This window comes from Mytilus edulis, chromosome 10 (assembly GCF_963676685.1).
Source record: "Mytilus edulis chromosome 10, xbMytEdul2.2, whole genome shotgun sequence".
In the NCBI taxonomy this organism is placed as follows: domain Eukaryota; kingdom Metazoa; phylum Mollusca; class Bivalvia; order Mytilida; family Mytilidae; genus Mytilus; species Mytilus edulis.
The window spans coordinates 10,888,332-10,912,314 of record NC_092353.1 but is presented as its reverse complement, the minus strand read 5'-3'; the positions used below and the strand labels follow the sequence as shown (position 1 = coordinate 10,912,314).

The following is a 23,983-nucleotide window of genomic DNA, read 5'->3' as shown; positions in this document are numbered from 1 at the left end:
CAGGGCAGATAGATCTTGACTTGCAAAACAATTTCACCCATGCCTGAATTGCCCTTAATGCTTTGGTTTCAGAGTTATAAGCCAAAATCTACATTTTACCCCTATGTTCTATTTTTAGCCATGGCGGCCATCTTGGTTGGTTGGCCGGGTAACGCCACACATTTTTTAAACTAGGTAATGATGATTGTGGCCAAGTTTTGTTTAATTTGGCCCAGTAGTTTCACTTTGCCCTTCGGGCCAGGTGAGCTAAAAATTGAATGTTATTTTAACAAAAATTATTTTGAAATTTCTTTAAAACCGCCTTTATGTTGAATTTATTGAAAGTTACTTCAAACATAAAAATAAGACTTGAACTTTTACTGTTTCAAATGCTAAAAGATACATCACATTACTGAATGTAGAATAGACTGTGACTGTCACATATAAATTGATATAACCTATATAAGTAAATATACTTCAATAAGACAGTTAAAACAAATGACACAAAAATAAAATAACAAAATATGCTGACCAACAGACAATACACTAGTTTTTGATGTCTTGTAAAACAAATATCTTGTTCATTACTTTCATTTCATTTTGAATAACTTTTGTTTTATTTATAGAACCAGAATCTCCAGCTTCTTTGGACATTGCAGTACTGAATGTGACCACCATGAGTATCACGTGGTCACCACCTAATGTAACCAATGGTGTTATAACAGAGTACAATGTTAGTTATTGTAGCAATGGTATTAGGGGATGTAAATATACCGTTGTAGAAGGCATGACTTCTGTAACATTAAGGAATTTAGACTGTTGGAAAGAGTTCCTTGTGTGTGTGTCAGCTCTAACATTGGCTGGAGCTGGACCTCAAAAGTGTGGAGTAGAGAACACAAGTGTTTATGGTAAAACAAGATTTTTATAAATAAGCCAAATTAACTAATATAGCAAAATGAATTCCGAAATAACGGGGATAGTTTAATTGACAGTTTTTTTTACTATATTTGATTTTGAAGGGCATTTAGATATGAATAAGATATGTTGGTATATTATAATGAAACACTTAACAACACTGCAAAGCAAAAATCTATTTAGAAGTCAACACGTGATATATATAAGTGTCTTTACTATATGTCAAGCTTTAAACAGCTTCAAGCCTAACCTTGTAATGAATAAAGATATAATCTAACATACATCGATCTCACTACAAACCATTAAAGTCTGAAATGGCCTATATCTGTACTCAACTGTACTGATTTTTACTCGACCAGTCTGAATTGGTCTGACTTTTACTTGACATTACTCGACCCCAGTCTGAACCATACTTGACTGTACTGAATCGTACTTGACCCTTATCTTTGCCGTTGTAAATAGTCTGAACTATTACTCGACCAGTCTGAAACAGTCTTAACCCATTCTCGACATGTACTCGACCTATTTTTCCAGTCTAAACCATACTTAATCAAAGGTCTGAACAATACTCGACCAGTCTGAACCATACTAGACCAAAAAACCTATACTTTCTTAACTGTTAAAATAAATTTCTTTTTAATTGACATATATAACAACAGCCAACAAAATTTATAAAAGATTTTAACCTTATAAAAGAAATATATCTCTGATTATATTTAGGATAAAAAAAGATATATTATATATAACTTATATCAAAAAGGGATAAAATTAATATAAAAAATATAAATGTATGTTTTTTTTTTAATTATTGCATAAAATATAAAGTATAACCTCTGCTTGGGGGCAAACTCATAAATAAGATCACACCTGGTCAGAGGTATTAAATTCTAAATAACATTGATTCAAAATTGCAACATCCTATTTTAATAACAAGGCCTTTCGAATATACATGTATGTACTAGATAAGTAATACACGAATTTAAGAAAATAGGGCTTTCTTTTTACCTGTAAAACACACATATACTGAGGTAATTAGAGCATATTAAAGTGCTTTATGTATGTCATGTTAATTTGACAAAAAAAATACTTAAATTAATTGAAAAAAATGTTTACTGTTACTTTGGAATACATTTCCTTTTCTAAAAAGGTTATCAAGGATTGCTATTGAAATTCTATTATAATAATTATATTAAATTCTTGGTTTAATAAAACAAAACAATTAAGCTCTCATTTTTTTTAAATTTATTAAGTTGTTTTATATACTATTTTATATATATCTTAATAAAAAAAAACATTCACTGCATTATTACCTGAACTTAACTGACACCATTCATCTATATCAGGTTTAAGTTACTTAAGTTAATGGTGAAAATGGTCCAGTTACCATAAAATACTTCCGAAATATTAATAAAATTTTGAATAATATTGAAAATATTAGTCACAATTCATTTTTTTAGATTATTTGATCAGTTTGTTTTATTTATATTTTAAAAGTTGATATATATTCTTATGTAAGTGTTGATTAATATTAAGTTGAAGTTATATTAATATGATTGATTATTGTGAAATTTTAATTTCAATACTGTTTTGAATACATTTTTAATTTCAAGTTGTTCAAATTTCATTTTTATTAAAAAAATTCCTAAATTGATAAAATTCAGTTGATAGATACAAAGAATAGGTCTAGTTTGGTTAAGACTTGGTCGAGTATGGTTCAGACAAGGTCGAGTATGGTTCAGACTAGGTCGAGTACGGTTCAGACTATGTCAAGTACAGTTCAGACTAGGTCGAGTACGGTTCAGATTCGTATAAAACGGTTAAGTACTGGTCAAGTACACATTCAGACTGTTAAGTATGGTTCAGACTACAGTCGAGTATTATCAAGTAAATCTCAGACGAATTCAGACTGGTCGAGTAAAAATCAGTACAGTCGAGTACAGATATAGGCCATTTCAGACTTTTAATGGTTTGTAGTGTCTGTCATTATCAACAAATTTAAAAAAAAAAAAAAAAAAAAAAAAAAAGAAAACAGTGGAAATGGAATTTTAGATCTCATTGCTCTTCAACTTCGTACTTTATTTGGCGTTTTTTTTTTTTTAACTTTTAGGGATTCAAGCGTCACTGATGAGTCTTTTGTAGACGAAACGCGCGTCTGGCGTATATATAAAATTTAGTCCTGGTATCTATGATGAGTTTATTTTTCAAACTTTTATCAAATATAGAATAATGGCTGTTATTGTTTTTGGTCTTAACTTTATTAGCAGGAGTATCACACAAGCTTGCGCGGGCAAGCAGGTATTCTTTTTTTTTTTTTTTTTTTTCTATATATTTTTTTTTATTGTTTATGTAATTTTCAAGTATGTTGCCTCTATACAATTGATCTATATGACATTCCAAGGATTCAGTCTTAAAAGTTATAGAAGAAACACGTATCATGGACTTTAAAATCCGCGCAAAGTATTATCTCATCATTATTTGAAGATTTTTTTTTTTTTTTTTTTTTTCCAAGTAAATATCTTTTATTATATATCTGCTGTTTTGACAATTTACTCGGATTACAGCGTTAGCCCGAGTATCCCTGTAATTAGTTACTGAATTTCCAGGGAAAAGTTCAGTAAAGTATACTAAAGTATTAAAGTGTTAATTATATATATATCACATATACATTCTTTTAAATACAGTGTATAATATTAAGAATAAAATTTCATAGTATAAATCACGTGTTTACGGAACATCATTTGCCTTCCGAATTTGTATTCATCGTCCCGTGTTTACATCTTTGACCCAGTTATTTGTACTTGACCTTTTGTGCTGGATTAGTTACAAATCATTGTCCGAAAGCTAGTGCAAAAGGAAGCACATGTTTGTTGTGAAAATAAACTTTTGGATTAGATAAAACTTGTTTGGTAAGTTTTATTTACTATTCGTTAACAATTTTGTCTTAGAAACAAATTAAATGTATCTAGAGTGAAAAAGATTAAATGTTTCTGGAAATATAATAGAAAGAATAAGGTTTTTAACATGTGATTTGATACCAACAAAGTGAACATACACACAATTACTTGATGATATTTGGTGCAAAACAATTCAGTGTTGAATTATAATCATTTTAGTTTTATATATTATATTAGATAAAGTGTCTTGTTTGGTTTGTTTATACATACAAAAAATGAAAAACCAACAACTGCAACATACATGTACACAATATAAAGTCTAGCATAGCTATTAATTTTCACACCACACAATTGTATACATTTCAATTACATATATTTTTGAATATTTTTAAGCATCTTACTTATTGTTTTATTTCTATACTCCATCAGATAATATCTGTATTTAAATTCTTGTTTAAATATTTCATAAACATTAACTTGATTTATCTTATTATTTGAAATACAATTGCATTTGTGTAGAGTGAATAGGATGACTGTCAAGAGATAATTAATATCATTTAATGAGTCCTCTTCTATTTTATATCCTACTACTAAGTGTTTTAAAGTAACTATATGCTCTCCAATATGAAGGTTATGTAATAAAATACAAATTTTATTCCAAAAAACTTTAAAATAAGTACATTCCATGAAATTGTGTTGATAAGTATCTGGTACCCCACACACTGAACACAGATTGGTGTTCTTAATTTTCCATGTGAAAAGATGTGTACCTACAGGTAGTATATAATGTAATAATTTCCATCGAACCATTTTTAATTTATTGTCTTCTAAATAATTAAAAATAAAATTTAATGTGTATTTAATTTTTGGTTGAATTTTATCTATATTTAGTTCTTTCCGCCATTTTGTAAACCCTATAGGAATATCTTTACTTACATTAGATAAGATTACATAAATATCTTTATTATTAATTTTTTGTAAATCATATATAATTGCGCCTTGTTTTAAAGATAGTTGTTTTTTACAATTAACAATAGTTTTTGATGAGTTTTGTTTTTGTAATATATCTTTCCAATGATTTGGTATGCTCTTTCTTATTTGTATTATTTCTGCAATCCAATTTCTTTTACATTTTAACTTATTGAGTATTTTTTCTTTTGATATTCTACCTTTGTCATCAATTATGTCATTTACATAGATTATGTTGTCTTTTATCCAATGATTAAAAACTAAACTGTGCCCATTTAACTTTATGTATTTGTTACCCCATATAATTTGTTGTCTAATGGTTCTAAAGTTTTCTGGTTTATTAATTTGACCACCGCCACATTTTACCCAGGTTTTAAGTATTTCAAAGTAAAAATTAGGGATTTTGTTGTTTTTTATATTTATTGATTTTAAATTATCCAGATTCATGTGAAATATTAAAAAATTTGATCCATATTGATTAAAGTATAATGTGGGAATAATTTTCCAATTTGACTGTTCACCTTCTATTAATCTTTTTACCCATTTAATTTTTATTGCATCAATAAACTTGTCAATATCTATCATTCCAAGTCCTCCCTCAGTTTTTTTCATGTTAATTGTTTTTCTTTTAACTTTTTCTTTTTTATGGTCCCAAATAAATTCATAAATCATTTTTTTAAACTTAAATAGTGAATCTTTGTCGATATCAGTTACAGAAGCTAAATATGTTATATTTGGTATAACTAGAGATTTCACAACAGTTACTTTTCCGATCATTGTTAACTTTCTTTTTTTCCATGAGTTAAGAATTTTTTCAGATTTTTGAAGTTGTTTTTCTATGTTTAAATTCATACATTGAGATTTATTATATCCAAAGTGAATACCTAGGCTTTTAACAGTCTCTTTGCTCCAGTTAATATTCTCAAAATTGTCCTGAATATGTTTTAATTTTCCGAAACCTAATCCTTCAGTTTTACTTCGATTTAAAATAAGTCCTGATAGAGAACCAAATACTTCAATTATATTAAGTGACTGAGAGATTTCGTCTTTAGAACAGAGAAACAATGTAGTATCATCAGCTAACTGGCTTATTATAAGGCTGTGCGTTTTTCCATCTAACTTTATATTTATTCCCTTAAGATTATTGTCGTTTCTTATTCTACAGGCTAATATTTCGACTGCAAAGACAAATAAAATGGCGCTTAAAGGACATCCTTGTCGAATTCCTCTAAAAATATTCAGTGGGCTTGAAATCCATCCATTATTAGAGATGCATGCCTTGATATCTGCATACAAGGTTTTGACCCATCTTAACATAGAATTTTCAATACCAAATTTTGTTAGTGATTGATACATGAATTCCCACTCTAGGGAATCAAAGGCTTTGGAGAAATCTAGAAAAAGTATAGCTCCATCTATTTTTAACTTTTCAGCATGATCTATAATGTCTTGTATCTGACGTATATTAAAACCTATATAACGGTTTTTAATGTATCCATTTTGGTCACTGTGGATAATTTTTGACATCACAGGTTTTAATCTTTGGGCTAATGTATATGCAATAATTTTAACATCAACATTTAATAGTGTAATTGGTCTGTAATTACCTAATTCAGTGGGGTCTCCTTTTTTAAATATTAGAGAAATTAGGCCTATTTTTTGTGATTCAGATAACATTCCTTTTTTATAGCAATAATTGAAGCTTTGAATTGCATAATTCTTTAATTTGTCCCAAAATTCTCTATAAAACTCTACTGAGAGTCCATCTAGGCCTGGGGATTTATTTAATTTCATTTGAAAAATTGATTTTGTACATTCTTCTGTTGATAGAAGTCCATTTAGAGAATTGCTTTCTTTTTTACCTAATGATTGTTTAATATTTGTATCCTTAATATATGTGTTTATAAAATTTTTATCTGGTTTAGTGCTTGTGTAAAGCTTTTCATAATATTTCTTTTCTAAATTTAGTATTTCTGATTGTTTCGTAATTATCTCCCCTTTCTCGTTTTTTAAATTTATTATATTTTTTCTTGTTTGTCTACTTTTCTCTAATCCCAGAAAAAATTTAGAATTCTTTTCCCCTTCTTCTATCCATTTTATCCTTGAACGTATCTGTGCACCTGTTGCTTTATAACTATAAAGAGATTCTATCTCACTTTCTAATAAATTGATTTCGTTCTTTTCTACTTCACTTGATTTATTATTATCCTTTCTTTTCTGTAATGTTTGAAGTTTTTTTTCCAAATTTTGAATTTCATTTTTCCTTTGCCTAGATTTATTTTTGCAAAACTGTATTGTTAATTCTCTTACTTCAATTTTAAACAGGTCCCATAATTGTGATAAATTTTCAGTGTAATTGCTTTTAAGTATAAAATAGTCTATAACTTTTTCTATTTTATCTTTATAAGATTTGTCAGTAAGTATGCTATTGTTTATTATTAGAAAATAATCTATTCTACTTGCCTCATCGTCCTTATTTTTACGTTTCCATGTATATTGATATAGTTTCGGATGTAATTGTCTCCAAATATCTTCTAGTTTGTTTGTTTTTATTAAAGTTTTCAAACTATTTGTAATTTTTTGTTCTCTTTTTTTATTATTATTCTTTCTATCTGTACTACTCAATGTTTCATTCATATCTCCTCCTACTACTAAAATTCCAAGACTATGTTCTTCAATTATTTTATTTACATTTTTAAAGAAGATGTTTCGCTTTTTTTTCTCATTAGGTGCATATAAATTTATTAAAGAAAATATGTTGTTGTTTATTTCAACATTTACAAGAATTATGCGACCTTCTTGATCAGTAAAAGTATCAATTATCTTTGGGTTTATTGTGTTTTTAATAAATATAGCCACTCCTTTTGATTGTGTTGTGCCAAAACTGTGAAAAATATCTGCGTCATATTCATTACTTACTTTATTTTCTATTTCTTTAACAAAATGAGTTTCTTGGATGAAAAGTATATCTGTTTTTTGATATTTTAACCAAGTATAAAGCCTATTTCTTTTTTCTTTTTGGCCTAGTCCTTGACAATTTAAGGAACAGATATGTAAAGTTTTATTCATATTTCTTATAGTTTTTGTAGCTTAAAGCGAGTATTTTAAAACTAAATACGTTTGACAAACATACATGTATACAAGAACAATAACATGCATAGTATAAAAAAATACATATATACATTAAGAACAACAGTATATATAACATGATTATAATAACTATACATATAATAAATACATGATCTTTTATGCATATTTTATCTATCCTAAAAATTGGACACCAGTTCAGGAAAGGTGTACATGTTTTAAATAATATGTGTAGGGATTTTCCCACATCTATAAATAGCCATTGTTTGCTTATGTAATTTCTATCAGTTGTTTTTGTTCTGATGAATTCTATTGGTTCTAATAATGCACCTATATTGCTATGTTTTGTTTTAGTTGAAGTTGATTGTATCAATTTTGTTTTTATTTTTGTAGGTATTTCAGATATATTCGACACCATTTGGTAATAGGATAAATTTTCTTGTTTCACAAGAAGACTAAAATTCTTGGATTTAGTGATGCTGAAGACTTTTACAAGAATACGTATGTGTGTGAGGAATACTATTGCTGGATTTTGACTAGAAATTCCTTCCCAGTATCTATACCTGTGCGTGTATTTGTATAGTGATGCAATATATTGAAGCCAAAAGTTAATTCGAATGAATTTACATGTACAGTGTAGTTTTTTTCCAGATGTAATTATGATCTGCAGTTAAATGTTGCTGGATTACTGTTTGATTCATGGATTTATTTTCCCAGCTGCATATGATTGGAATTTTGAGATTCTTACTCCAGTAAAACTGTTGGAAGTTATATTTTGTTTGAGAACTGTTCTTTCTACTATGATAATACATACATAAAGGAATCGATATTGCAAATTTATGGAATATTATTAGATATTTATTGTTTTTAGGTCCGTTTATTAAAGAACATTCTTTAATTATGTTTGTATTCTTTGCATGATCCAGTTGATAACACAAACCAATACTGTTTTTATTTCTATTACTCTTTGACATTATGTTATAAAACACAACATTAAAGTTCCTTTCTATTTTACTCTTCTTTCTATTACTTCTTGAAAGTATGAAATCTAATATTCCATCACAATCATCGCTACATATTTTGGTATTTTTACTGGTTTTTTTTTAATTTACATAAAAAGCATTGTCTTCAAGGTGGTTGTTTACCTTTAGGAATATGCTTGTCATACATATATGTATGAATAATAATAAAACTATATACAAACAAATCATTGCGAAAAAAAGGGTAAAGAGATGATAAACCAACAGAAAAAAAAGGAGTTAGCTACATAATTGTTCATACATGTTTATTTCTCCTTTTTAACTTTGTGTTTTGGATTTGGTTGTTTGATTCTCTCTATCGAAAAGGTCCGTTGTAGGAGTTGTTGCAGACCTTTTTGAGACTTTATTTCCAGGAGTGGTTGCACTGGTTTGTTTCTCAACTAGAAATTGTTGCATTGAACTTTGTATTTCGTCTTTTGAATCATTTTGACAAGTTGTCTTCGTTTTATCAGATTTTGTTTAGCTTTTTTAGAACTTGATGTTGCTGTTTCTCCTGTACGTTCGTCATTCTCTTCATTGGTGATTGATTGAAATGAAGGTTGAGATTGATGAGTAGGTACCTTTTGTGAATTTTTATTTTGAGTTTTCTTCAGATCGCGAGTAAGCGTTTCCTGCGATTGTTCGTTAGGGATGTCCTGCATTTGTTCAACTTCAGAATCATGTTGTTGAGCATGTGCAGCCTCATCATTGTTATTGTCATCAGTTTCTAAATCTGTGTTGTCATCATCAGTGTTTGTTGATTCATTTTCATTATGTTCATTGTTGTTGTCTGAAAAGGGCTCTTCACATTCTGATTGTTTGTGTCCAGATTTTTTACATATATTACATGTCCAATCATTTGGACAATTGCTGATGAAGTGGCCTTTTTCAAGGCATTTTTTGCAAACTATGTCGTCTCTGTTTTTAGTTGGCTGACCTTTATGCAAGATTGTTGCTCTATAGTTTCCTATTGTTACTTGTCTTGGAAAAGGATGTTCCACCATTTCACAATAAAATATTCGGTCTCCTGATAGGCAGTTTTTTATTAAGCCATCAACTCGTATGCGCTCCCTAAAGTATCTGTGTATTTTACACCCTGCATTCTCTAAGAAATAGGTAATCTGACCATCGTCAGCCGAGCATGGGATGTCTTTTACTCGAATTTTAACGTGATCTGGGTTTACACTACCTTGGAATCTAGGGTTTTGTGAATAAAAATTCACCAAACGGTCCCTTACCACAATTCCTGATATAAGAAGCAAGCAGGTATTCTTCTGATGTAGTCAGTATAAAAATGATAAAATGCCATTATTCGTTTTATCAGCAATTTGTCTGAACAAAATTATTTTTTGAGGTTGAGAATAAAATGGATTGGAAAGTAAAACAACCTTTTTGCATAGCAAACGTTTGTTGTATGAATTTAGTCTTGTGACTTTCATTGGTAACTTGTCGTGGATTTAAATGAACATGCGACGTTGCTGCCTTCATGCATTCTATTATTTCCTAATATTTTCGAGTATCAAGTCATGTCTAGATCTATACTCTGAACAAAAATCAGGCAGTATGATCGGATGAAAATTGTACAAATTGCCAATAAACCAGTTTATTTTGCATTAGTTACTATTTGTTTTCAACTAAATCATGTATGTGTTTTACATTAGACTCAATTATGAAAAAAAATGTTTACTGTTTATGTTTTGGTGATATTTTAAAAGATTTGTTTCAAGAAGAATCGATTATTCACATGATATTTATATCAATTTTTGTTGGAATTTCTTAACGCCCTTATCATTTCAGAACCCCGTTCAAAAATAAGTAAAATAACTTCTAGCAACACAACCATTACACTTGAGTTTGAAGTACCATGTGACAGTAGGGAAGCACCAATCAGCTACGATATAGCCTACACATCTTTGAATCATTCATGTTCAGGGGACCAGACAAATGTTACCAGTTGGTGGGAATGTTTTCCATTGCGTCCGTGTAAAATTACTGGACTGTTTTCCTACTGGGATTATTTTATCAAAGTGCAGGAATCAGTAGAACATATTGTTGGTGAATGGAGCAATGAACACAAAGTCTCTACACTCCAATCTTGTAAGTTCTGTTTTACCTACTGAATAACAATTGTACGGTATTTTTTAGTTGAAAATCAATGTCCATCTATACTGGTAAAACATCACTTTAGCAATAAGTGATTAACAGTTATATTCCTGACTATATATAGGAACATTGCGAATTCAATCAGGTTTAACACTTGCTTGCCAAAGATTAAAGTATTCTAATTGTTCAGAGATTGTTAGTTTAGTTTAAACATATTTATTTATAGTGGATTGGGAAACAAGTTTTGCAACTTATATTAATCCCTTTCCACTTCGCGGATGCGAGTGCTGCCTTGTAGCGGCATTCGCCTACTCTTTTTCGAAATCTACAAGGGTGTCTTTAACGTGCAAGAGATATGGCTCTCTCTTAACACGGGTCAGCCATTTATCGTCTCCGTCCGACGGAATATCATCGTTTCCTCAAGACCATACTCGCAAATAGTGTCAAGGGAGAGCCGAAAATTGAGTTCCTGAAATTTTCATCCCGAACGGGAATCGAACCAGGAACCTTTGTGTTAGAGATTGTTTACAACTCAAAATGGTCAATTGGACTTATTTGATGGTCACAACACAACACATGCTTATGAAGTTTCAGTTATAGTACCATTAAATGTTTCTTTATGTCAAGTTCAGGATTGCATTCTTAAGAACAGTTAAGCTACAGTTTGGTCAATTAACTATACATGTCTTGTATGAACAGATCTTTTGGGAAAAAGCAACTTCAAATAAAGGCATACAAGTAGTGCTGTTCTTCAGATTTAAAGGGTCTAGTGTTGTTAGTTTTTGTAATTTGTGGGTTCGTTGTTGGGGTTTGGAGCAACGATCTCAAAGTCGCCACACTTCATTCTGGTAAGTTCTGTTTACCTACTGAAAAACAATTGTACTAAAGATAATTTTTAGATGAATGTTTGATAATAGTTTACTTTTTAAAAGAAAAAAAATGGCTATGTATTATAATGACCACTTCTGGACTTTTTAAACTAATCTTTGAAAATTATACACTGTGGAAAATTAATGTCCTTCTATACAAAGAATATACATTTGTTTCGAATTAAAGCAGTTGGTAGAATCTTTACAGCCTAACATTGAAGTATTCGTATTTCCAGAGATTAGATTTAAAACTCAAAATGGTCAGTTGGACTTTACAATATTTATTTTTTATCCTGTTCGTTTACATATACAAATAAAAGAGTTTGCCATGTGTTGTTGTAGAAGTTTTAATTAACTTTTGTTATACTATATCTTCATTTAACAGTTCACATTCTGAAATTTCCTTTTTAGTTCCTGAAGAAGTTCGAAATGTAAGAGCACAGAATATAAAATCCGACAGTATGACAGTATGCTGGGAAAAGCCATGTTTTCTCAACAGTGATAGAGTCTTTTACAATGTGACATTGAATGATGATCCTTATGTTAATGTATATAGATTTGGAGCAATACTACAGACAGAATGCCAGGAATTTGCTGATTTGTTACCATATACAAATTACACTATATCTGTCACAGCAAGTAACCAGTTCGGGAAAGCTGACCCTGTAGGCATCATAAAACAAACTGATATAGCAGGTAAATACATATTGAATAATTACAATTTTGTTGAAATGCTGACTTTATCAGCAAAAAGATCAAAAGAGCTCTCTAAGGCAAACTGATATTGAAGCTGATGAAGTCAGTATTTAAAACTTTTAAAATGCCATAACTTTTTTTATGGTAATTTGTCTTAACAGCAAACTGTTTTGGTTGAAAATATGAAATTAAGATTAAATAGTAAGAAAAACTAACTTTATGCATAAACAAACCGTGATATTTGTTCGCCTCTATGAATTAAATCTTTTGCATTTTATTGATAAATTGACACTATTGACATGAACATGTGAGGTTGCTGCTCTGTTAGATGAAGTCATTGCCTAAAATTTTCGAGTATTATGTCCTGTCAGTGATATTGAAAGATCAAAGGAAAAAATTACAAATTGCCAATAGTTCATAATTGCACATATTGTTATACATCAAATGTCTATGATTTGTATTTCCTCTGATATAAGTTATATGCCCCTGTCATTTAATGCCATGAAAATATGCTTAATTTAAAGTTCTGTTTAAATACTACTTCTCCCTTTATTTGTTATTTTTAGAACTTAGTTTTTGTAGAGCTTTGAATATTTGATTAAACTTTTATGAATATTTCAGTGCCAAATCAACCCAGATTTAGTGGCATTGAAGAACATGCTACAATGATGACAGTAGAATGGAAACCACCAGATCCCTACCCTGGTCCTACAAGTTACACTGTCAAAGTCAGGGATATAGAAAATAGTGAAACCAAAAATTGCCAAGCATTAGGTAAATGTTAACATATTTGGAAAACAATATTACAATTTAGTAACATAAAAACAATTTCTAGATGTATCATTATGTTTGGTATTTCTGCGATTAAAAACATAAAATTTTACAGCAAAGTTATGACAACTAATGGATTGTGTTTTAAAAATCATACCTTAGTGAATAAGATGTGGATACTAAATTATTCCAAAGATCTTTTACATTACATACAATCTACTAAAATTGAGAATGGAAAAAGGGAATGCGTTAAAGAGCTAATAACCCGACCAAAGAGCAGAAAACAGACCAATGCCACCAATCGATCTGCAACACAGCGAAAAAATCCCGCACCCAAAAATCTTTTATCTTGAAATAGTGTTAAACCATTTTAAATTTCCACACTTTACCCAAGTGTTCCTTATTCCAAATTACAATACAAATTGAAAAAGTTGGTCTTGCTTTGTTTCATATAAAAAAAAAAATAGCAAACGTAGATATAAGCATCTTGTCTTAGAGAGGTATAAATCGTTCTTTTAAATTTAAATTTCTTATTCAATCAAAATGTTCTCTGAAATTGATTTTATCAAGAGGCTTAAATTCTTGGTTGACATCAAATTTGTTACATTAGGACTTGTTTTTCTCAAACAATCGGCATTCCCATAGAAACCAAATATACCCCTGTTCTTGTCGATTTTTTTTATTGATATGAGGCCGACTTCATACAGAAAATAAGAAAATAAGTTAGCAATTCCCTTTAACTTAATTTCCGCTGTAAAGATGATGTTCTCTCACTAAAAAAATGGTGACTATATTGAACGTATCTTTCCCATTGAACATAAGATAAAGAATACAACAGATAAAGTGAAGTCTTCCCCATATCTTGACTTACATCCAGAAATTGACAATGAGGGTCGGTTGAAAACAAAACTTATCAACAAAAGAGATGAGTACATGTTTCCCAATTATGAACTTTTCATTTCTATGTAGCAAAATTCCAGCAGCACATGCATACGAAGTGTATGTCTTGAAGTGGATACGATATTCTACAGCTTGTATTTCCTATCACGATTTCTTTTATAGAGGAAGACTTTAATCAAGAGTTCCCAGTTATTAAGTTGAAATCGTCCCTTCGTTAATTTTCCTTTGTTATTTTTCGCCTTCTTTTAATGGATGAGCAACCAAGATGTTCGGTATATTTCAGTGTATAATCAAACAAAATTGTCTGTATATTTCAGTGTATAACTAGACGAGATATTTTGTATATTTCAGTGTATAACTAGACAAGATGTTTTGTTTATTTCAGTGTTTAACCAGACAATATGTTTTGTATATTTCATTGATGTTCTAGATATTTCAGTGTTTAACCAGACGAGATGTTTTCTACATTTCAGTGTATAACCAGACAAAGTGTTCTGTATATATCAGTGTATAATCAAACAAGGTGTTCTGTATATATCAGTGTATAACCATACAATATGTATATTTTAGTGTATAACCAGACAAAATGTTCTGTGTTTGGTTTAGAAGAGTACTGGCAGTATGAAGTTACTATAACAGCTCATACAGAAAGAGGAACTAAACAATATAAACATTCACGTTATATACAGACTAAACAGTCAGGTAAAGATAATGCTCCGTTTATGTATTAAAATATTGATATTTAAATGTAAACACATCTGTCTGGCAGGTTTTATCTGACCTTGACCATATTGTCATGGTTCTAAAAAAATTATGTTTATGTGATACTTATAGTAAAACCTTTATAATTTAAAACTTCCTCATAAAATCAATGTTCAGTATAATGAAGGAACGACATTTCAGGGTGTGTATTCTTGCTTATATAATACACAATAAATATGGCTAGAACCAAAAAGTTTTAAAGTTTAATGATAACACGAATACTCACCAGGTGTCGTAGAAAGTTGGTCTCATTTCTTAAGTATCTACAGTCTCCACTAAAAAATTGTTACAAAAGGGGATAAGATAAGGTAGGTATTATTTGTATGTTACTACTGTCATAGAGACAACATTTGTGATCTACTTTCCAAAGAATATTTACATATATATGCGTGTTTGTGTGTGTTGAATTATAATTCCTATCATAGTGCATTAAGGAGTCCAAATGCTTTCTAGACCAATTTATCAAACTTATTTTACAAATACTTTGAACAAGAATCTCCTCTCTCAGTTTGTGTTTAATCAGCATACAACATTATTATAGCACCAGGTCCAGTTACTCACCTGAGAGTAAACCATAAAAATGATATAGAAAAATCACACCTGGTCGTCATAAAATTTGGCCCACCTGTATACAGGGATAGAAATGGTGTAATAAAGGCCTACTATGTCAGATGTCATGACACAAGGACATACAGAGATATTCATTTTGTAAGTTTGACATGCCTTTTATTTTGGTTGTCATTACATGCTAGCACACAGAGATAAAAAGGTTGAACTTTGTAAATACAGCTGTTTCATAAACCACGCCTATTTTTTTGAAATATTCGTAGATAAATAAATTGTGTGTGTTTATGTATTGGTTGCCTGATATGATCTCTATGTTTCAACGCATTTATACATAAACTAGGAATATTACCAGTATAAATAAAACAAAAATGGCAGCAGCCTTATGTTATTAGCAAGACAATAATGAAAGGAGGGTATTACAGAATTTAACTTGAAGTTTAAACTCTAAGAAGTTCGTGGCATATGAATATTGTTGAAAATGTGTCACACAGCTCTATATTTTGACCTTTGAAAAAGACAGAAGGGCATATGAGCTTTCGATTCTAGGAAAACAAATTCAAAACTTCATAGTAAAAGTGGTACAGTTAAAGCTTAAAAGGAGTTCCTATTGGAAATTGCATTATCTATATTTACAAAACTGCAGCTTCCTATATCGATTGAGCTTGATGAACGTGTTGAGTTTGATATGCAGTTTATTTTAGTTGTCATGACAAAAAAGAGCACTTAGAGATATAAGTTGGTTCAGCAAAGGCAGATGTACAAATAAATCAATTAAGTCAAGTTAGGAGATAACTGTAAGCTTTATTCTCGTAAAATATAGATTGTTCTGTCGCAAATTGATTTTGCATTACTCCGCGTAAGTTAATGAACATTTATAAAAATCCAGTTTTACGAAGTCCAGTCTCATGCCACATTTAAAATATATTCCATTCAGTTAATATTTGGCTTAAAAATATCCTATATGAAAAAGTCCAAGAAACATATTGTTAGTCTTCAGCATGATTTAAATAATGTGAAACACAAACACTAGACGTATTTATACTTTTTGACCACTTCAAAATTGTTTATTTTATTTTGAAGCACAACAAGTGACTTTTTGTTTTGTTTATTATTGAAGAAATGAAATACCAAAAATATTTGAAATTTAGAATGATGGCTATCCTTAGTTACAGACCGGTAGAACAGATGACTTGTCAACATATCATATATTGACTACTGTGGATTTAACTTTTTGGGAAAAAGTTTCGTTGATTATGGAAAGGTTATATCAGTGGGATTTCCAGTGACACTAGAACAATAGAAAAGTCACTCTTCTTATGAAAGAGATAGAAAAGGTCTAAGAACAGGAGAGACAATTTACGCATAAAACCCGATATGCATAGGGATGAATATCTCTTAAAACACAAAACCATTATATAAATTTTATACAACCACTATAAATAAGGTAATGTGTTAAAGCTAAATGTGTTAATATATGATTTTTTAATTGCCAAACATGCTGTTAATTGAACAACCTATTGTTCAACATAGGGGTGTGTAAAAAACTGCCAGATTTGACTGCATATTTTTCTTTTTTTTTGAAAAAAAATATATATCAAACCTTAATAATGTAGCTTTCTGGGTATCCAATTTTTAACGTGTTCCGAAATGTAGTTTCGTCACAAGAATTTTTCAAAGTTGTGTCATTTTGTCTATATGAATGTCGGTAAATTCGTATGATCGAGCACACCGACAAGTATATCGTTGGGACAACTCGATATAATGTAATCAATATACGTGAAAGATTACCTAATGTGAAGTTTATCAAAATCATCATAACATAATTGATCAACACATTATGTTTGAACAACATGAGTCCTACAATATAAGATTTAAAGGTGCATATCATTTACATTCAACGTTTTTATTGGATTTTATTCACAAAGAATGTTTCTCATTTGTATACATTTCTATGCTCTTGTCTTTTCAGAGTTTATATTGGAAATTAAAAATTGCTGCATGAAAGACACTAGCTCCACATTCCTATGCATATGATTTTTATATGTACGAGAATCATTCCATAAAATATCCGTTTGATATCCTTCCAATGCATGACACTGTCTAGTGGTTTTTCTGCCACAATTACAAGGAAAACCTGGCCAAACTTGTGCTAAATCAAACACTTGAATCTTACATCGCTATTGATGTTAAGCAATTATTTAAAAGGCCATCCGGAACTGTTGGGTTTTATGACAGTCTTCTTTCCAAACACACCATCGCTGCAAAATAATTTGAACATTCAATTAGATGATTATAATATTATTTGGCAATCCAAAGAGAACCTGAAAACATCAGACCACAATAAACAGAGACCCAAAAAAAAGCCAATTTTACTTTACAATGAAATTAAAAAAATAGTTAGTTACATGTCAAATCATCTTTTGGCTGTCGACAAAAAATAAATAAAATCTAAATTTCGTAGCATTTTACCACCACCCCCTTTTTTTAACTGAATTTGTTCAAGGTATGGTGGTTTTACCCCTTTTCAGATTTCAGTATGTCATGTTGTATATCTTTTATAAATTAGATGAATTTCTAGCAAGTTTCTACGATATTCTTTATCATTTGACAAAATACTATGCATCTGAATTAAATTGTTTACTATTTGAAAAAGCGCGCCTTCTTTTACTTTAATTTACTTCCCTTTATTTCACATAGCAACAAATATTAAAAACTGCCACATTTGACTGCATATCAATTTTTTTTCCCAAAAAAAATATATGTCAAGCAGCATAATTAACTTTACAAATTGGGAGAAAATCAAGATGTTCCGACTATAGGTTAGTTTAAAAAAAAATAATGAAAGGTTGGCATGATTCCAGGTTTGAACCCTGACGACACTTAAAATCGAAAATTCACTTATTTACCTATCATATGAAGATACGATGATGTGATAAACTTAACAATTAATAATTTACCTGGTGCATTATCATATTCACATTACGTTGACACGTCTCAGTTCGTCTGTGTTAGCTCATTTCAAGCTCGTAAACAATGTACACCATTTTCCGCTGTTCTTTACCGATTACCTCTAGTCAGAAGAGCCCACTGTTTACAGGGGCGATAATATTTTGTCACCGGTTCACGCACTGATATGTTCTATCCCATGTTGGAAGTCAGCCATCGTATCATTGAGATGTAGAACAGCAATAAAAGATATTTTGTTAAACGAATAGCTTCTGTACGTACGTCAGTAATTAACCATGATGTATTTATTTTTTTAGGTCAAACTGAATAAAAATCTGACTGAACTGGAGATGACTGTACCAGACCAGGTTCTTCTTAATATTAGTGTAGGTATTAATTACTTATTTAAAATATACGCCAAGTACACATCTTTTAAATGTAGGAAGATAATGTGGTAAAGTAGGGTATTCAAAAGTGTTGATAGTCGATCCTGTAAAAACTGAAACATTGTCTTCTTGATAGTTGAATAATCATTTGGTGAAGAAAAAAAATATTTGAGATATTCAAAAGTGAAAATTGACAAAAACTTTCAAAGGAATTTTGTAAGCACTGTATATAGATATAGGAAGATATGTATACATTGTGTAACCATTAAAGAAGGATTAAATAGCAATATTGTGGGTCAAAATAGGCAAGACATTACTTTTCTTTTAAACCGTATGTTTTAATTTTCCATCTTTGTTAATTATTTGTATGGACAGCATATACACATAATATTTTTTGGCAATATCTTATTGATTCAAATATAAAAAAAGAAGATGTGGTATGATTGCCAATGAGTTAACTATCCACAAGAGACCAAAATGACACAGACATTAACAAATATAGGTCACCGTCCGGCAGCCTTAAACTATGAGTAAAGCCCATACCGCATAGTCAGCTAAAAGAGACCCCAAAATGACAATGTAAAACAATTCAAACTAGAAAACTAACAGTCTTATTTATGTACAAAAAAATGAACAAAAAACAAATATGTAACACATAAACAAACGACAACTACTGAATTACAGGCTCCTGGGAAAAAGTGTTTATAATATTAACTGGGTTCTAACACAGCAATACTGATGACATTGTGAGATATAAGAACTTTTTTTAAATATAAATTGTTTAATCAGATAAATGGTAATTTACCCTGCTTTTTTAAAGGTTTTTGCAGAAACTATTGAAAATGGAACTGAAGTTTACCAAACGATTTTTATACCAGCAGGAGGTATGCATTGTCTTTTCTTCCGTGCATATAGTATAAAAGTTTTATCAGCAGCGTTTTAATATCTATAAAAATGTGAAAGAAATGAGATTTGATTAATTTATTAAATATTATTATGAAAAATTGAGAATAAAGAAAATAAAACATGTTTCCTCTTAAAAACATTTATTTTTTGTTTGCACCATCATTGGTCTCGTTAGCCTGTAAACATAATACAGACAAATCAGAGACTATGATTATGGCGAATTTGCGCAGACATTTTGTTCGTGTAAAAACAGCTTGTTCACATTCTCACAAGTGAACATTGGTCATTGCCGTCGATTAATAGACGATGAATATGAATATGAATTTAAGATACACAGTGAGAATCATTATTTTACAATTGTGCAGTCGTGAGGTATTTACAATACTCTGACAATGGGTTACGGAAGTCGAATATTCTTTTGTATATGCCTAAGACATATGAGATATTGATTGGTGAGAAACAGACAGTCCAATGTTGTTATATCGCTACTGTGTTGTTATATATCAACTGCAATCATTGATGCTGGACCAAGTGCAAAAAAGAATAAATATCAATTTAAACAGTTTTTGTTGGTAAAAGTCAGAAAGGTAAAGGTGGTGCTTATAAAAATATCAGAAGTAGAATTTTCTATTGTATTTTCCTCGCAAGGCTGCGCTTCCACCAGAAATGTGGAGGAAGAATATTACGTAAGGTGTGTTTGATGTTCGTGTCGGTAAGTTTCCTTATAATATAAAGTGTTTGTAGACTCATTTGCCTGCGCTTTAATTCCGCAGCGGAGGGGACAGTAATGTTACCCTTGTCCGTCTGTACGTACATCTCAAACACGTTTACATTCTCTAACTTTAATTTGCATCAACCAAATGATATGAAACTTATACATAATGCATATTACCACAAAACACAGATCATCTTAAAATTTGGGTTGCTTCTCTTTTATCATATGTTGTCTGTCGTTGATAGACTATGTTCGTTGTTGTTCTGCACTTGGCATGTAGTGGCATGTTGACTATTACATTATTTTTTGGGGTATTTTCTGTGATGAATGTCATGTGTGTGTTTGTGCTGTATTTTTGTCGCGTAGTGTTGTGATTTTAGCGATATTGTCATAAAGCGGAAGGTTTGGCAAGCCATTAAAGGAGGTTCAACTCACCATTTTTTCTTAAAATATCCAGCACCAAGACAGGAATATGGCAATTGTTATAAAATAGTTCATTTCTATGTATTTGACGTTTATTTTTGTTGCACTTCAGTGTTCCTGTTGTTCCTTTGTTTTCCTATAATAGATGATGTGTTTCCCTCGGTTTTAGTTTGTAACCCGGATTTGTTTTCTCTGAATCGATTCATGACTTTTGAACATCGGTATACTATTGTTGCCTTAATTTATTGTTCTAGAGTTATGTCCTTTTATAAATTGAACAAAATGATGATTTTTTCGTTTCTATTCCATAACTTTAATTTGCCTCAACCAAATATAATGAAACGTTTACACAATGCTTATTTCCATAAAACACAAATCAATATAGAAATAAGAATATTTAGTATAATATCAATGAATTCTGCGGGTTCGTAGTGTCATTTTAGGAACCATCTATTACTAGTATGCATTGCGTCTGTTTCATTTACCAAGACCCACATTACGTAAAATTTAGCGAGTTTTCCTCACAATGAGATATTTCAATGTTAAAGTTTAATTATTTCGTTTCTTTTATTTAATTTTTTTTCAGAAACAAACACTCCATTGGTGTCATCGGTGTCATCGGTACCATTAGTTTTAGCTGTTATCGGATGGACCCTAGCCGTTGTGTTAGCTGGTACAACAGTATTTTACAAGAGGTTTTTTATATAAAGATATATCTAAGTTTCCCTTTAACGTTTCTGTTTAAAAAAAAAAAGATTATAGTATAGTCAGCAACGTAACCACAAAAAATAACGGTATGAAAAATTAAGTATTATTGATTCTAATAATAAAATGAAAATATTTGGTTTTTATGATAAAAAAAGTGACAAAATAAAAATGGTAGAATAAATGTTTTTCTTCGTGCTTTTTCATTTTTCATTGTTTCTACCGGTTACAGTCTTGCCTATTCATTGTCCGCAAAAACGTGTTTCAATTTCAAATGTTTTTATTCGGTAAGTTTAAGCGTAAGAAAATTTACATGGCAGATGTTTTACGAAAGATGTTGAATAAGAGTCAATATCAAACGACCATTGTTATCTGCCTAAACACTTGATGAGATTCCAGCCAATTCCCTTTAATCTCGGTAGAATAACACATATAAAATAAAAAAGTAAGAACAAAATGACTGTACAATTTCTTACATTAAAAAAGTGAACTCTGTATTTACATTTTAATATATAGATGAGAAAACACAAATACAAACTTTAAAACTTTACACAATGCAATATACAATCTATCATTCATTCCCATTGATGTTCAAATAATAGCGATTCATACTGTATTATTTTATTTCAGACAATTGCATAGCCAGCAAAGTAACACCCCAGTTACGTCAAATGCAAACATTATCGAACTTAGTGGTGCATATGATCGTTCAGACTACATCAACGCAGATGCTACTAAAGATACCGATGGACACTATGAGAGTATCGAATAACAAACCACTAAACTTTCAATATATGTATATATAGATAGTGTATTACTTAAAATATTTTATCTGTAAATGATTATGAATTCGTATAATTACTTTTTAAGTTTGCAATATTTTGTGTTTTGAAATTGATGCATAACCATGGGTTTTAAGATAACATTTCAATTACAAAAAATGATAAGAAGGCAAATACAGGCAATAGTAGTATAAAAGTAGTTGTAAATAGTCACGAATCGATTAAACTGAAACAAAGCCGGGTCACAAACCAAAATTTAGGGAAACATATCACCTATAAGAGGGAGAAAACCAAACAACTGAAACACTGAACTGCTACAAAAACAAACTCCAACATACATAGAAACGGACTTTGTGATAACAACTGCTATATTGTAAGATTGCATAAAAATAAGTGACAAAAAAGGAGTAAATCATTAATTAAAGCCATAATGCTTTTAAATCTTTTTTCTATTTTTTCTTCTGTATGTGATTTAAGTATCAGTACAAAACATAATGGCTATACTGATGGCTTTTTTGTCAGTTTGTAATGTCCGGTAACAGTGCCATCATTTTTTTTTTATAAATCAATGAGAAGTAAGCAGTTTATATTAACAATGCACTTTAGTTCAAATTGTTATGTAAAATTTTTGACAATATTTAATATTTTCATTATGTTAAAAAAAATAATATCTGTTTCTAAAATCTAAGTTCATGTTAATGATTAAAAATATTGAATTGGAGAACCACGTTTTGTCAAGCTTAAATTAAAATATCACTTTAAAAAAAAACAATATTCCGACAGTCAAGAAAATCAATTTATAAGTACTCGCTTACTACTTGTATACACACCTATTATTTGCTTTTGAGTTTATATACGTTATTTGTATTTGAATTCCACTTATCGGATGTTAGTACATTAAGTAAGATTTCTATTTGTCCAACTTTAGCCCATTTGCCTCATAAATTATGCTGTCTACCTGCATTATTTTTTTCTTCTGTTTATTCTGTTTTATTTGTTTTAAGCTGAATTAGATCTAGATCTTGTGAACACACTATGTGTGGTCTAGTCTTTTAAAGTTGATCATTTCCTTTATTTCGTTATCTAAAATGACAAAAAATCTAGATTTAGTTTTATGTAAAATCTACTGTTGTTAAAACTGTACATTTGAACTCTCAAATCGGCGCCTGTCGGACCACGGAAAACGGTCGGGGTTGTGGTGGGTTTGTTAAAATTGAAAATCATGAAGAGTTAACTATGCAAAAGATCAAAATATATTTCCCGAGGTATGAAAATCAGCTCATTGTTCTATTGCCCGAAGCAAACGGTATGTAAGTGTAATAGACTGTACACCGGTGCAATAGAACGATAATGTCCAGTGCAATAGACCGTGGAACAAAAAATGGCAGAAAAATAGCAAATAATACAGAAATAGTAATAAAACAGTAAAATACTCTTTATTAGGTAATAATACACAATGGTACACATAACACAACATAGAAAACTGAAGATTTAGCAACAAGAACCTCACCAAAAACTGGAGATGATATCAGGTGCTCCGAAATGATTAGCAGCTACTGCTTAACGTGTAGCATCTGTCGTGTACTTCC

General features: G+C 30.1%; 1 protein-coding gene across 2 annotated transcripts in view; it reads left to right on the top strand.

Moving 5' to 3' along the window:
* LOC139493395 (tyrosine-protein phosphatase Lar-like) overlaps nucleotides 1-23,622 on the top strand; it is a 61,464-nt gene extending 37,842 nt beyond the window's left edge. Inside the window, exons 8-18 of one of the 2 annotated variants that reach the window (XR_011656992.1) lie at nucleotides 606-887; nucleotides 10,661-10,960; nucleotides 12,247-12,531; nucleotides 13,153-13,305; nucleotides 14,676-14,691; nucleotides 14,784-14,904; nucleotides 15,506-15,672; nucleotides 18,795-18,863; nucleotides 19,684-19,747; nucleotides 21,494-21,602; nucleotides 22,243-23,622. Coding sequence is in view for 1 of the 2 variants with exons in the window: in XM_071281770.1 (XP_071137871.1) it covers nucleotides 606-887; nucleotides 10,661-10,960; nucleotides 12,247-12,531; nucleotides 13,153-13,305; nucleotides 14,773-14,904; nucleotides 15,506-15,672; nucleotides 18,795-18,863; nucleotides 19,684-19,747; nucleotides 21,494-21,602; nucleotides 22,243-22,384 (1,703 nt within the window). In the remaining variant the exon portion in view is untranslated. Of the gene's footprint in view, nucleotides 1-605; nucleotides 888-10,660; nucleotides 10,961-12,246; nucleotides 12,532-13,152; nucleotides 13,306-14,675; nucleotides 14,692-14,772; nucleotides 14,905-15,505; nucleotides 15,673-18,794; nucleotides 18,864-19,683; nucleotides 19,748-21,493; nucleotides 21,603-22,242 lie in introns of both variants that reach the window. The other variant, XM_071281770.1, reaches the window with a different exon arrangement.
* The last annotated feature ends 361 nt before the right edge of the window (nucleotides 23,623-23,983 follow it).